Source organism: Giraffa tippelskirchi, chromosome 5 (genome assembly GCF_054371585.1).
Source record: "Giraffa tippelskirchi isolate mGirTip1 chromosome 5, T2T-mGirTip1v1.2.pri, whole genome shotgun sequence".
In the NCBI taxonomy this organism is placed as follows: domain Eukaryota; kingdom Metazoa; phylum Chordata; class Mammalia; order Artiodactyla; family Giraffidae; genus Giraffa; species Giraffa tippelskirchi.
Window position 1 is genome coordinate 101,236,654 of NC_137279.1, and position 11,772 is coordinate 101,248,425.

General features: G+C 45.1%; 1 protein-coding gene across 1 annotated transcript in view; it reads left to right on the forward strand.

Moving 5' to 3' along the window:
* LOC145504747 (NBPF family member NBPF20-like) overlaps positions 1 to 11,772 on the forward strand; it is a 532,650-nt gene that overhangs the window by 158,812 nt on the left and 362,066 nt on the right. The window contains exons 47-57 of the mRNA XM_081486053.1: positions 385 to 599; positions 1,830 to 1,881; positions 2,524 to 2,699; positions 3,952 to 4,003; positions 4,888 to 5,102; positions 6,333 to 6,384; positions 7,027 to 7,202; positions 8,455 to 8,506; positions 9,391 to 9,605; positions 10,836 to 10,887; positions 11,530 to 11,705. Coding sequence (XP_081342179.1) covers positions 385 to 599; positions 1,830 to 1,881; positions 2,524 to 2,699; positions 3,952 to 4,003; positions 4,888 to 5,102; positions 6,333 to 6,384; positions 7,027 to 7,202; positions 8,455 to 8,506; positions 9,391 to 9,605; positions 10,836 to 10,887; positions 11,530 to 11,705 — 1,433 coding nt within the window. The remainder of the gene's footprint in view (positions 1 to 384; positions 600 to 1,829; positions 1,882 to 2,523; positions 2,700 to 3,951; positions 4,004 to 4,887; positions 5,103 to 6,332; positions 6,385 to 7,026; positions 7,203 to 8,454; positions 8,507 to 9,390; positions 9,606 to 10,835; positions 10,888 to 11,529; positions 11,706 to 11,772) is intronic.

The following is an 11,772-nucleotide window of genomic DNA, read 5'->3' on the forward strand; positions in this document are numbered from 1 at the left end:
CCAAACTCAAACACATCTTTAACTTCTTAAAAGCTGTGTTCACTTGGACACAGGATATCCAGATCAATACAATCTGTGCAGAAAAGTCTGAACCACTGTCCCTGCCTTCTGTGTGTGCTGGGGGTGGTGACGTTAGCATGTAGGGAAAATTCCATCTCCTCCTTCAACCGCTGGTTGTGTGCCCAGTGCCCAGAGAACCTGCTGTCTCTCTCCTACCCCATGGCACCCACACTCCACTCCACATCAGGAGGAGTTACTTCCCTCCTTAAGGGGACTGCTCTTTTGCTTTCTGTGAGCAAACTCAATGCCTGTCATGAAAACCAGCCAGATAGCTTGGGGTCGAATCCTCTTAATTTTCTGTCATCCCTTCTCCACCTGACACAGCGTGAACTTGCTGGATGTTGAAAAGAAGGTGGTGTTCCAGCAATCCCAAGATGAATGTGTTTCAGTACCTTCCACTCTCCAGGAAGGTTCTGCCTGCAACCAGCCTTCCAGTGATGGAAAATTTGCATTTGATGAAGAGAATGTGGAGTCTGCCATGGATGGAGCCTGTGGTTGCTCTCATGCTGAAGAGGATGAAATTTCGACTGGTCTCCCAGGTAGTCTTCGATATATCTGTTAGTCTACTCTGGGAGAATGATCCCGTTTGATAGACCCTATGCTTCCATACTGAAGCCTGATTTGAACCAGACTCTATAGTTGCATTTAAAATGAGACATTCTATGAATGAACTTTTCTAAGTTCCCTGTCATGGTTGTCCCTGGGGTAAACCACTCTACCCAAGGTGGTCCAGCCAGACTCACATGAACCTTAGCAATTGTGGCACAGGAGGTACAAAGGCTTCCTAATTTTGAATGAACCTCTTATCTCACAGGAAATGCTTTAATTGTCATTTCTGGGTAATGTCCCTGCGTTCCTACACCTGTCCAAGGCTTTTTGCAGTCTTGTTTATTTCTTTGGAGGTGTCACGACTTTCGTTCACGTCTGTCAACCCATAGCCTCTCTCTTTTCCTTGGACTTATCTTGTTCGAAGTTTCTGATAGCAGAAGGTAATGCGCACTGTCAGTTTTTGGTATGTTTCTCTGAGGTAACGGAAAAGGCAATGGGAACCCACTCCAGTACTCTTGCCTGGAAAATCCCATGGATGGAGTAGCCTGGTAGGCTCCATGGGGTCGCGAAGTCCATGGGGACACGACTGTGCGACTTCACTTTCACTTTTCACTTTCATGCGTTGAGAAGGAAATGGCAACCCCCTCCAGTGTCTTGCCTGGAGAATCCCAGCGACGGGGGATCCTGGTGGTCTGCCGTCTATGAGGTCGCACAGACGGACACGACTGAAGCGACTTAGCAGCAGCAGCAGCAGCTCTGAGGGAAGACAGGGCCCTGGAACTTCCCAACCTGATGAATGGCCTCTGTTTGCAGCTTTGAGATTCATTTGACTTGATGGTGTGTGGATTCCACTCCCATTTAATCTCAGTGTGAAATCACTTATCCCATTAATAAACAACATTTCAGATGAAAAAAGCCTGAGTATTATAGCAGGCTGAGGATATAATTAAGTTGTTCCCCAGGAACTGTGGGGAAAAGGATATATTTAGCTGTTTGCACAGACTGGGGATCAGGATACTCTGCCGATGACATATCATATCAAGGAAATTTGTCCAATGGCTCAAGAAGGAAACCCAGTGCCTTCTTCTGAGGCTCATTCTAGGGCCTCCTGGATTATTTCTGTCTCAATAGCCTGTTACCACATTCTGAAGATAGGCACAGGATTGGGCGTTTTGGAAAGGCATTTGCCTGACATAACTCTTCTGTTAATTTCTTTGCAGAAAACCAGAATGGTCACGATGACCTGAAAGGAGCAGCGGTTGGGGCCCCGAGGTAATTTTGAATATCTGTGGGCTCCTGTACAGTGATAACCTCTGCAGACCTCTGATGCGGGGAAAGACAGAAAGTGCTGAATATATTGTGTCGTCAGTTTTGCCCACCACTATTATTCTTTTTCATAATGTTCTCTGCTTTCACTGTGGTACTTGTATTGTTTCCAATTTCTTATTTACTGGTCAAGTTTCAAACCCAAGTCAGTCGACCCAGGTGAACTAAGTCAGAGTGATTTTTTTGCACTCAATTTTTATATCAGGTGTGGTTTCTAGAGTGAGATGCATATCTGCTATATGTTTGGTGTTAGCATGCTGGCATGTGTGTCATAGTAATGTCAATGCCATGTAAGTGGAAGTGTGAAAGCCACTACTCCGTGTCCCTGTATGTGAGGCGTGACTGTACCATCACAGAGAAATCTGTCTGTTCATCAGCCTGTTATTTGGTCAGACCACTGAGCACCTACTGCTTTTTCTCTCTTCTGCCCCTGTAAAACCACGCTGTGTCTCACACACAAAACAGAGTTTTCTCCCTGTCATGGATCAGACCCTTGGCTTCACCACTCAAACATTCCATCAAAACCAGATAGGACTGTACAGTTTCTGATAAGTCTTGGCTTAGTCTTTTGCCGTCCCTCCCCACCAGGTTCAACAGACAGCTGCCACAGATGATAGAGAATGGAGTCCCACAGGACTCTCTAGATGAACACTACCTGACTTACTCAGTTCTTCCTGACCTGTCAGACTCCTTCTGGCCTTATCGGAGCAATGCCATCTTCTCACCTGAGGACGTGGATGTGTCTTATGCTCGGGATGTAACCAGTGAGTATTTTCTTGTGATAGAACTCCACCTATATGCCCAGGTAGACTCTGTACGCTTCGTACTCCCCACCTCTGCGGTGCTGAGGTTTGTCATCCCTGTTGGAAGCGCTGTAGACAGTGATTTGGATGAGACTCTGTGGTAGAGTTTTAAGTACAGACATCAGGTGGGTCAGGGAGCTCTCATTCATTTTTTGGCTCCGGGCTTGTCTCTGTCACCCTGACCCCAGTATCAGGCATTTGACACAAAGCACTTGTGACAACTCTCAACCACCTCAGCTGGAAATCCACAGGAGGTGTCTGTCAGAACTCGTTTGGAGCCAGTGTGTTGTTCCCCGCAATGAGTTAAATTTTTGTCAATGTTCGTGGCCTCTCCAGAAGTGATGACAGACTTGCCTCTTTATAAGGAGAGGTGATTTCCATCATGTGTTTTACTGCGCTCAGCCCCAGTCTCCCTTTTCTCGATGTTGGCAGGTCTTAGCTAAGATGGTATCTGACACCAAGACAGACACAACTGTCCCATTGCCTTGCTTGGATGTTTCCATGAAGTAAGGCTGGGCTCTGGCAGTTCCTCCAGCTTCAAATGGTCATGGTTTCTGTGTAGCACCAAAGATTCTTTTTGATTTGAAGGTTAATAGATTTCACTGGGCTTCCCTGGTGGCTCAGATGGTAAAGAATCTGCCCGCAATGCAGGAGACCCAGGTTCAATCCCTGTATCATGAAGATCCTCTGGACAAGAGAATGGCACCCACTCTAGTATTCTTGGGTGGAGAATTCAATGGACAGAGAGGAGCCTGGTGGGCTATAGTCCATGCGGTCACAAAGAGACCGCCACTACTGAGCGGCTAACGCTTTCACAATTCACCCATCACTCTAGTCTCAAGTATAAATTCCTCTAAACCATCAACAACCACATAGTCTGATGGGACCAAGCAGCACTATAGAAATAATTCTAGAAAATAACTCAGCTCATTTTCTAGCATCTCTGTGGAAAATACATTTTTAAGTGCTTCTACAGACTCAGAACGAAGGCTGTTGGGAGAGATACCAGATCAATCAGCAAATTTCCTCGATGGGTCTGGAAGCAGTCCAGTCTAATTCTCATACGACTTAAGTGTCCTAGAATATCTTTGCTAAAGAATTATGTTCTTACAATTAGAATATTAAGGTCCCTGTTGTATATGTGTTTCCTGAGTAGATATGTGTGAGATCTGATTTGCTTCTTATGACCTGCTGTCTCTGAATTTCCTACTAGACAATGAAAACGATCACAAGCAAGTGAGTGGACAAGAGCTCTCATTTCCCAGGTAATTTGAAAATCTGTGGGCTGTGAATGTCAGTGGTGACAGCAGGAGACCTCAGATCCAGAGAAAAATAGAAAGTACTCTATATAACTCTTTCATCTATTCATGCAGCAGCAAGTATCTCTTTAGTAGTGTTGTCTATTTATGTTTCACAAGTTTGTGCGTTTCAGTTTTTCAATCCTTCAAGTTTAGTAATGTACAGTGAGTTGTCCCAGGTGAAATAACTAAACCTGGGAGTTCCTGTATTCGTGTGTTTTCTCCTGAGTGGGTAAAGTAGGGTGAGAGCCTATGGGTCTTACACTGGTTTGGCATCAGCATGTTGGTAAATATTTGATTTCAAGGGAGGAAAATCGAACGATATTCATATTACAACAAAATATTGAAAAAAATAGTTCTTGAAGGCAGAATATCTAGTCTATACCTCCTTTTTCTCCAACTCTGAAAAACTGATCTTGAAGCTATATTTGTGCCAAGAAATATTTTAAAATTGAATGGAATAGAGTCCAAACTCAAACACATCTTTAACTTCTTAAAAGCTGTGTTCACTTGGACACAGGATATCCAGATCAATACAATCTGTGCAGAAAAGTCTGAACCACTGTCCCTGCCTTCTGTGTGTGCTGGGGGTGGTGACGTTAGCATGTAGGGAAAATTCCATCTCCTCCTTCAACCGCTGGTTGTGTGCCCAGTGCCCAGAGAACCTGCTGTCTCTCTCCTACCCCATGGCACCCACACTCCACTCCACATCAGGAGGAGTTACTTCCCTCCTTAAGGGGACTGCTCTTTTGCTTTCTGTGAGCAAACTCAATGCCTGTCATGAAAACCAGCCAGATAGCTTGGGGTCGAATCCTCTTAATTTTCTGTCATCCCTTCTCCACCTGACACAGCGTGAACTTGCTGGATGTTGAAAAGAAGGTGGTGTTCCAGCAATCCCAAGATGAATGTGTTTCAGTACCTTCCACTCTCCAGGAAGGTTCTGCCTGCAACCAGCCTTCCAGTGATGGAAAATTTGCATTTGATGAAGAGAATGTGGAGTCTGCCATGGATGGAGCCTGTGGTTGCTCTCATGCTGAAGAGGATGAAATTTCGACTGGTCTCCCAGGTAGTCTTCGATATATCTGTTAGTCTACTCTGGGAGAATGATCCCGTTTGATAGACCCTATGCTTCCATACTGAAGCCTGATTTGAACCAGACTCTATAGTTGCATTTAAAATGAGACATTCTATGAATGAACTTTTCTAAGTTCCCTGTCATGGTTGTCCCTGGGGTAAACCGCTCTACCCAAGGTGGTCCAGCCAGACTCACATGAACCTTAGCAATTGTGGCACAGGAGGTACAAAGGCTTCCTAATTTTGAATGAACCTCTTATCTCACAGGAAATGCTTTAATTGTCATTTCTGGGTAATGTCCCTGCGTTCCTACACCTGTCCAAGGCTTTTTGCAGTCTTGTTTATTTCTTTGGAGGTGTCACGACTTTCGTTCACGTCTGTCAACCCATAGCCTCTCTCTTTTCCTTGGACTTATCTTGTTCGAAGTTTCTGATAGCAGAAGGTAATGCGCACTGTCATTTTTTGGTATGTTTCTCTGAGGTAACGGAAAAGGCAATGGGAACCCACTCCAGTACTCTTGCCTGGAAAATCCCATGGATGGAGTAGCCTGGTAGGCTCCATGGGGTCGCGAAGTCCATGGGGACACGACTGTGCGACTTCACTTTCACTTTTCACTTTCATGCGTTGAGAAGGAAATGGCAACCCCCTCCAGTGTCTTGCCTGGAGAATCCCAGCGACGGGGGATCCTGGTGGTCTGCCGTCTATGAGGTCGCACAGACGGACACGACTGAAGCGACTTAGCAGCAGCAGCAGCAGCTCTGAGGGAAGACAGGGCCCTGGAACTTCCCAACCTGATGAATGGCCTCTGTTTGCAGCTTTGAGATTCATTTGACTTGATGGTGTGTGGATTCCACTCCCATTTAATCTCAGTGTGAAATCACTTATCCCATTAATAAACAACATTTCAGATGAAAAAAGCCTGAGTATTATAGCAGGCTGAGGATATAATTAAGTTGTTCCCCAGGAACTGTGGGGAAAAGGATATATTTAGCTGTTTGCACAGACTGGGGATCAGGATACTCTGCCGATGACATATCATATCAAGGAAATTTGTCCAATGGCTCAAGAAGGAAACCCAGTGCCTTCTTCTGAGGCTCATTCTAGGGCCTCCTGGATTATTTCTGTCTCAATAGCCTGTTACCACATTCTGAAGATAGGCACAGGATTGGGCATTTTGGAAAGGCATTTGCCTGACATAACTCTTCTGTTAATTTCTTTGCAGAAAACCAGAATGGTCACGATGACCTGAAAGGAGCAGCGGTTGGGGCCCCGAGGTAATTTTGAATATCTGTGGGCTCCTGTACAGTGATAACCTCTGCAGACCTCTGATGCGGGGAAAGACAGAAAGTGCTGAATATATTGTGTCGTCAGTTTTGCCCACCACTATTATTCTTTTTCATAATGTTCTCTGCTTTCACTGTGGTACTTGTATTGTTTCCAATTTCTTATTTACTGGTCAAGTTTCAAACCCAAGTCAGTCGACCCAGGTGAACTAAGTCAGAGTGATTTTTTTGCACTCAATTTTTATATCAGGTGTGGTTTCTAGAGTGAGATGCATATCTGCTATATGTTTGGTGTTAGCATGCTGGCATGTGTGTCATAGTAATGTCAATGCCATGTAAGTGGAAGTGTGAAAGCCACTACTCCGTGTCCCTGTATGTGAGGCGTGACTGTACCATCACAGAGAAATCTGTCTGTTCATCAGCCTGTTATTTGGTCAGACCACTGAGCACCTACTGCTTTTTCTCTCTTCTGCCCCTGTAAAACCACGCTGTGTCTCACACACAAAACAGAGTTTTCTCCCTGTCATGGATCAGACCCTTGGCTTCACCACTCAAACATTCCATCAAAACCAGATAGGACTGTACAGTTTCTGATAAGTCTTGGCTTAGTCTTTTGCCGTCCCTCCCCACCAGGTTCAACAGACAGCTGCCACAGATGATAGAGAATGGAGTCCCACAGGACTCTCTAGATGAACACTACCTGACTTACTCAGTTCTTCCTGACCTGTCAGACTCCTTCTGGCCTTATCGGAGCAATGCCATCTTCTCACCTGAGGACGTGGATGTGTCTTATGCTCGGGATGTAACCAGTGAGTATTTTCTTGTGATAGAACTCCACCTATATGCCCAGGTAGACTCTGTACGCTTCGTACTCCCCACCTCTGCGGTGCTGAGGTTTGTCATCCCTGTTGGAAGCGCTGTAGACAGTGATTTGGATGAGACTCTGTGGTAGAGTTTTAAGTACAGACATCAGGTGGGTCAGGGAGCTCTCATTCATTTTTTGGCTCCGGGCTTGTCTCTGTCACCCTGACCCCAGTATCAGGCATTTGACACAAAGCACTTGTGACAACTCTCAACCACCTCAGCTGGAAATCCACAGGAGGTGTCTGTCAGAACTCGTTTGGAGCCAGTGTGTTGTTCCCCGCAATGAGTTAAATTTTTGTCAATGTTCGTGGCCTCTCCAGAAGTGATGACAGACTTGCCTCTTTATAAGGAGAGGTGATTTCCATCATGTGTTTTACTGCGCTCAGCCCCAGTCTCCCTTTTCTCGATGTTGGCAGGTCTTAGCTAAGATGGTATCTGACACCAAGACAGACACAACTGTCCCATTGCCTTGCTTGGATGTTTCCATGAAGTAAGGCTGGGCTCTGGCAGTTCCTCCAGCTTCAAATGGTCATGGTTTCTGTGTAGCACCAAAGATTCTTTTTGATTTGAAGGTTAATAGATTTCACTGGGCTTCCCTGGTGGCTCAGATGGTAAAGAATCTGCCCGCAATGCAGGAGACCCAGGTTCAATCCCTGTATCATGAAGATCCTCTGGACAAGAGAATGGCACCCACTCTAGTATTCTTGGGTGGAGAATTCAATGGACAGAGAGGAGCCTGGTGGGCTATAGTCCATGCGGTCACAAAGAGACCGCCACTACTGAGCGGCTAACGCTTTCACAATTCACCCATCACTCTAGTCTCAAGTATAAATTCCTCTAAACCATCAACAACCACATAGTCTGATGGGACCAAGCAGCACTATAGAAATAATTCTAGAAAATAACTCAGCTCATTTTCTAGCATCTCTGTGGAAAATACATTTTTAAGTGCTTCTACAGACTCAGAACGAAGGCTGTTGGGAGAGATACCAGATCAATCAGCAAATTTCCTCGATGGGTCTGGAAGCAGTCCAGTCTAATTCTCATACGACTTAAGTGTCCTAGAATATCTTTGCTAAAGAATTATGTTCTTACAATTAGAATATTAAGGTCCCTGTTGTATATGTGTTTCCTGAGTAGATATGTGTGAGATCTGATTTGCTTCTTATGACCTGCTGTCTCTGAATTTCCTACTAGACAATGAAAACGATCACAAGCAAGTGAGTGGACAAGAGCTCTCATTTCCCAGGTAATTTGAAAATCTGTGGGCTGTGAATGTCAGTGGTGACAGCAGGAGACCTCAGATCCAGAGAAAAATAGAAAGTACTCTATATAACTCTTTCATCTATTCATGCAGCAGCAAGTATCTCTTTAGTAGTGTTGTCTATTTATGTTTCACAAGTTTGTGCGTTTCAGTTTTTCAATCCTTCAAGTTTAGTAATGTACAGTGAGTTGTCCCAGGTGAAATAACTAAACCTGGGAGTTCCTGTATTCGTGTGTTTTCTCCTGAGTGGGTAAAGTAGGGTGAGAGCCTATGGGTCTTACACTGGTTTGGCATCAGCATGTTGGTAAATATTTGATTTCAAGGGAGGAAAATCGAACGATATTCATATTACAACAAAATATTGAAAAAAATAGTTCTTGAAGGCAGAATATCTAGTCTATACCTCCTTTTTCTCCAACTCTGAAAAACTGATCTTGAAGCTATATTTGTGCCAAGAAATATTTTAAAATTGAATGGAATAGAGTCCAAACTCAAACACATCTTTAACTTCTTAAAAGCTGTGTTCACTTGGACACAGGATATCCAGATCAATACAATCTGTGCAGAAAAGTCTGAACCACTGTCCCTGCCTTCTGTGTGTGCTGGGGGTGGTGACGTTAGCATGTAGGGAAAATTCCATCTCCTCCTTCAACCGCTGGTTGTGTGCCCAGTGCCCAGAGAACCTGCTGTCTCTCTCCTACCCCATGGCACCCACACTCCACTCCACATCAGGAGGAGTTACTTCCCTCCTTAAGGGGACTGCTCTTTTGCTTTCTGTGAGCAAACTCAATGCCTGTCATGAAAACCAGCCAGATAGCTTGGGGTCGAATCCTCTTAATTTTCTGTCATCCCTTCTCCACCTGACACAGCGTGAACTTGCTGGATGTTGAAAAGAAGGTGGTGTTCCAGCAATCCCAAGATGAATGTGTTTCAGTACCTTCCACTCTCCAGGAAGGTTCTGCCTGCAACCAGCCTTCCAGTGATGGAAAATTTGCATTTGATGAAGAGAATGTGGAGTCTGCCATGGATGGAGCCTGTGGTTGCTCTCATGCTGAAGAGGATGAAATTTCGACTGGTCTCCCAGGTAGTCTTCGATATATCTGTTAGTCTACTCTGGGAGAATGATCCCGTTTGATAGACCCTATGCTTCCATACTGAAGCCTGATTTGAACCAGACTCTATAGTTGCATTTAAAATGAGACATTCTATGAATGAACTTTTCTAAGTTCCCTGTCATGGTTGTCCCTGGGGTAAACCGCTCTACCCAAGGTGGTCCAGCCAGACTCACATGAACCTTAGCAATTGTGGCACAGGAGGTACAAAGGCTTCCTAATTTTGAATGAACCTCTTATCTCACAGGAAATGCTTTAATTGTCATTTCTGGGTAATGTCCCTGCGTTCCTACACCTGTCCAAGGCTTTTTGCAGTCTTGTTTATTTCTTTGGAGGTGTCACGACTTTCGTTCACGTCTGTCAACCCATAGCCTCTCTCTTTTCCTTGGACTTATCTTGTTCGAAGTTTCTGATAGCAGAAGGTAATGCGCACTGTCAGTTTTTGGTATGTTTCTCTGAGGTAACGGAAAAGGCAATGGGAACCCACTCCAGTACTCTTGCCTGGAAAATCCCATGGATGGAGTAGCCTGGTAGGCTCCATGGGGTCGCGAAGTCCATGGGGACACGACTGTGCGACTTCACTTTCACTTTTCACTTTCATGCATTGAGAAGGAAATGGCAACCCCCTCCAGTGTCTTGCCTGGAGAATCCCAGCGACGGGGGATCCTGGTGGTCTGCCGTCTATGAGGTCGCACAGACGGACACGACTGAAGCGACTTAGCAGCAGCAGCAGCAGCTCTGAGGGAAGACAGGGCCCTGGAACTTCCCAACCTGATGAATGGCCTCTGTTTGCAGCTTTGAGATTCATTTGACTTGATGGTGTGTGGATTCCACTCCCATTTAATCTCAGTGTGAAATCACTTATCCCATTAATAAACAACATTTCAGATGAAAAAAGCCTGAGTATTATAGCAGGCTGAGGATATAATTAAGTTGTTCCCCAGGAACTGTGGGGAAAAGGATATATTTAGCTGTTTGCACAGACTGGGGATCAGGATACTCTGCCGATGACATATCATATCAAGGAAATTTGTCCAATGGCTCAAGAAGGAAACCCAGTGCCTTCTTCTGAGGCTCATTCTAGGGCCTCCTGGATTATTTCTGTCTCAATAGCCTGTTACCACATTCTGAAGATAGGCACAGGATTGGGCGTTTTGGAAAGGCATTTGCCTGACATAACTCTTCTGTTAATTTCTTTGCAGAAAACCAGAATGGTCTCGATGACCTGAAAGGAGCAGCGGTTGGGGCCCCGAGGTAATTTTGAATATCTGTGGGCTCCTGTACAGTGATAACCTCTGCAGACCTCTGATGCGGGGAAAAACAGAAAGTGCTGAATATATTGTGTCGTCAGTTTTGCCCACCACTATTATTCTTTTTCATAATGTTCTCTGCTTTCACTGTGGTACTTGTATTGTTTCCAATTTCTTATTTACTGGTCAAGTTTCAACCCCAAGTCAGTCGACCCAGGTGAACTAAGTCAGAGTGATGTTTTTGCACTCAATTTTTATATCAGGTGTGGTTTCTAGAGTGAGATGCATATCTGCTATATGTTTGGTGTTAGCATGCTGGCATGTGTGTCATAGTAATGTCAATGCCATGTAAGTGGAAGTGTGAAAGCCACTACTCCGTGTCCCTGTATGTGAGGCGTGACTGTACCATCACAGAGAAATCTGTCTGTTCATCAGCCTGTTATTTGGTCAGACCACTGAGCACCTACTGCTTTTTCTCTCTTCCGCCCCTGTAAAACCACGCTGTGTCTCACACACAAAACAGAGTTTTCTCCCTGTCATGGATCAGAACCTTGGCTTCACCACTCAAACATTCCATCAAAACCAGATAGGACTGTACAGTTTCTGATAAGTCTTGGCTTAATCTTTTGCCGTCCCTCCCCACCAGGTTCAACAGACAGCTGCCACAGATGATAGAGAATGGAGTCCCACAGGACTCTCTAGATGAACACTACCTGACTTACTCAGTTCTTCCTGACCTGTCAGACTCCTTCTGGCCTTATCGGAGCAATGCCATCTTCTCACCTGAGGACGTGGATGTGTCTTATGCTCGGGATGTAACCAGTGAGTATTTTCTTGTGATAGAACTCCACCTATATGCCCAGGTAGACTCTGTACGCTTCGTAGTCCC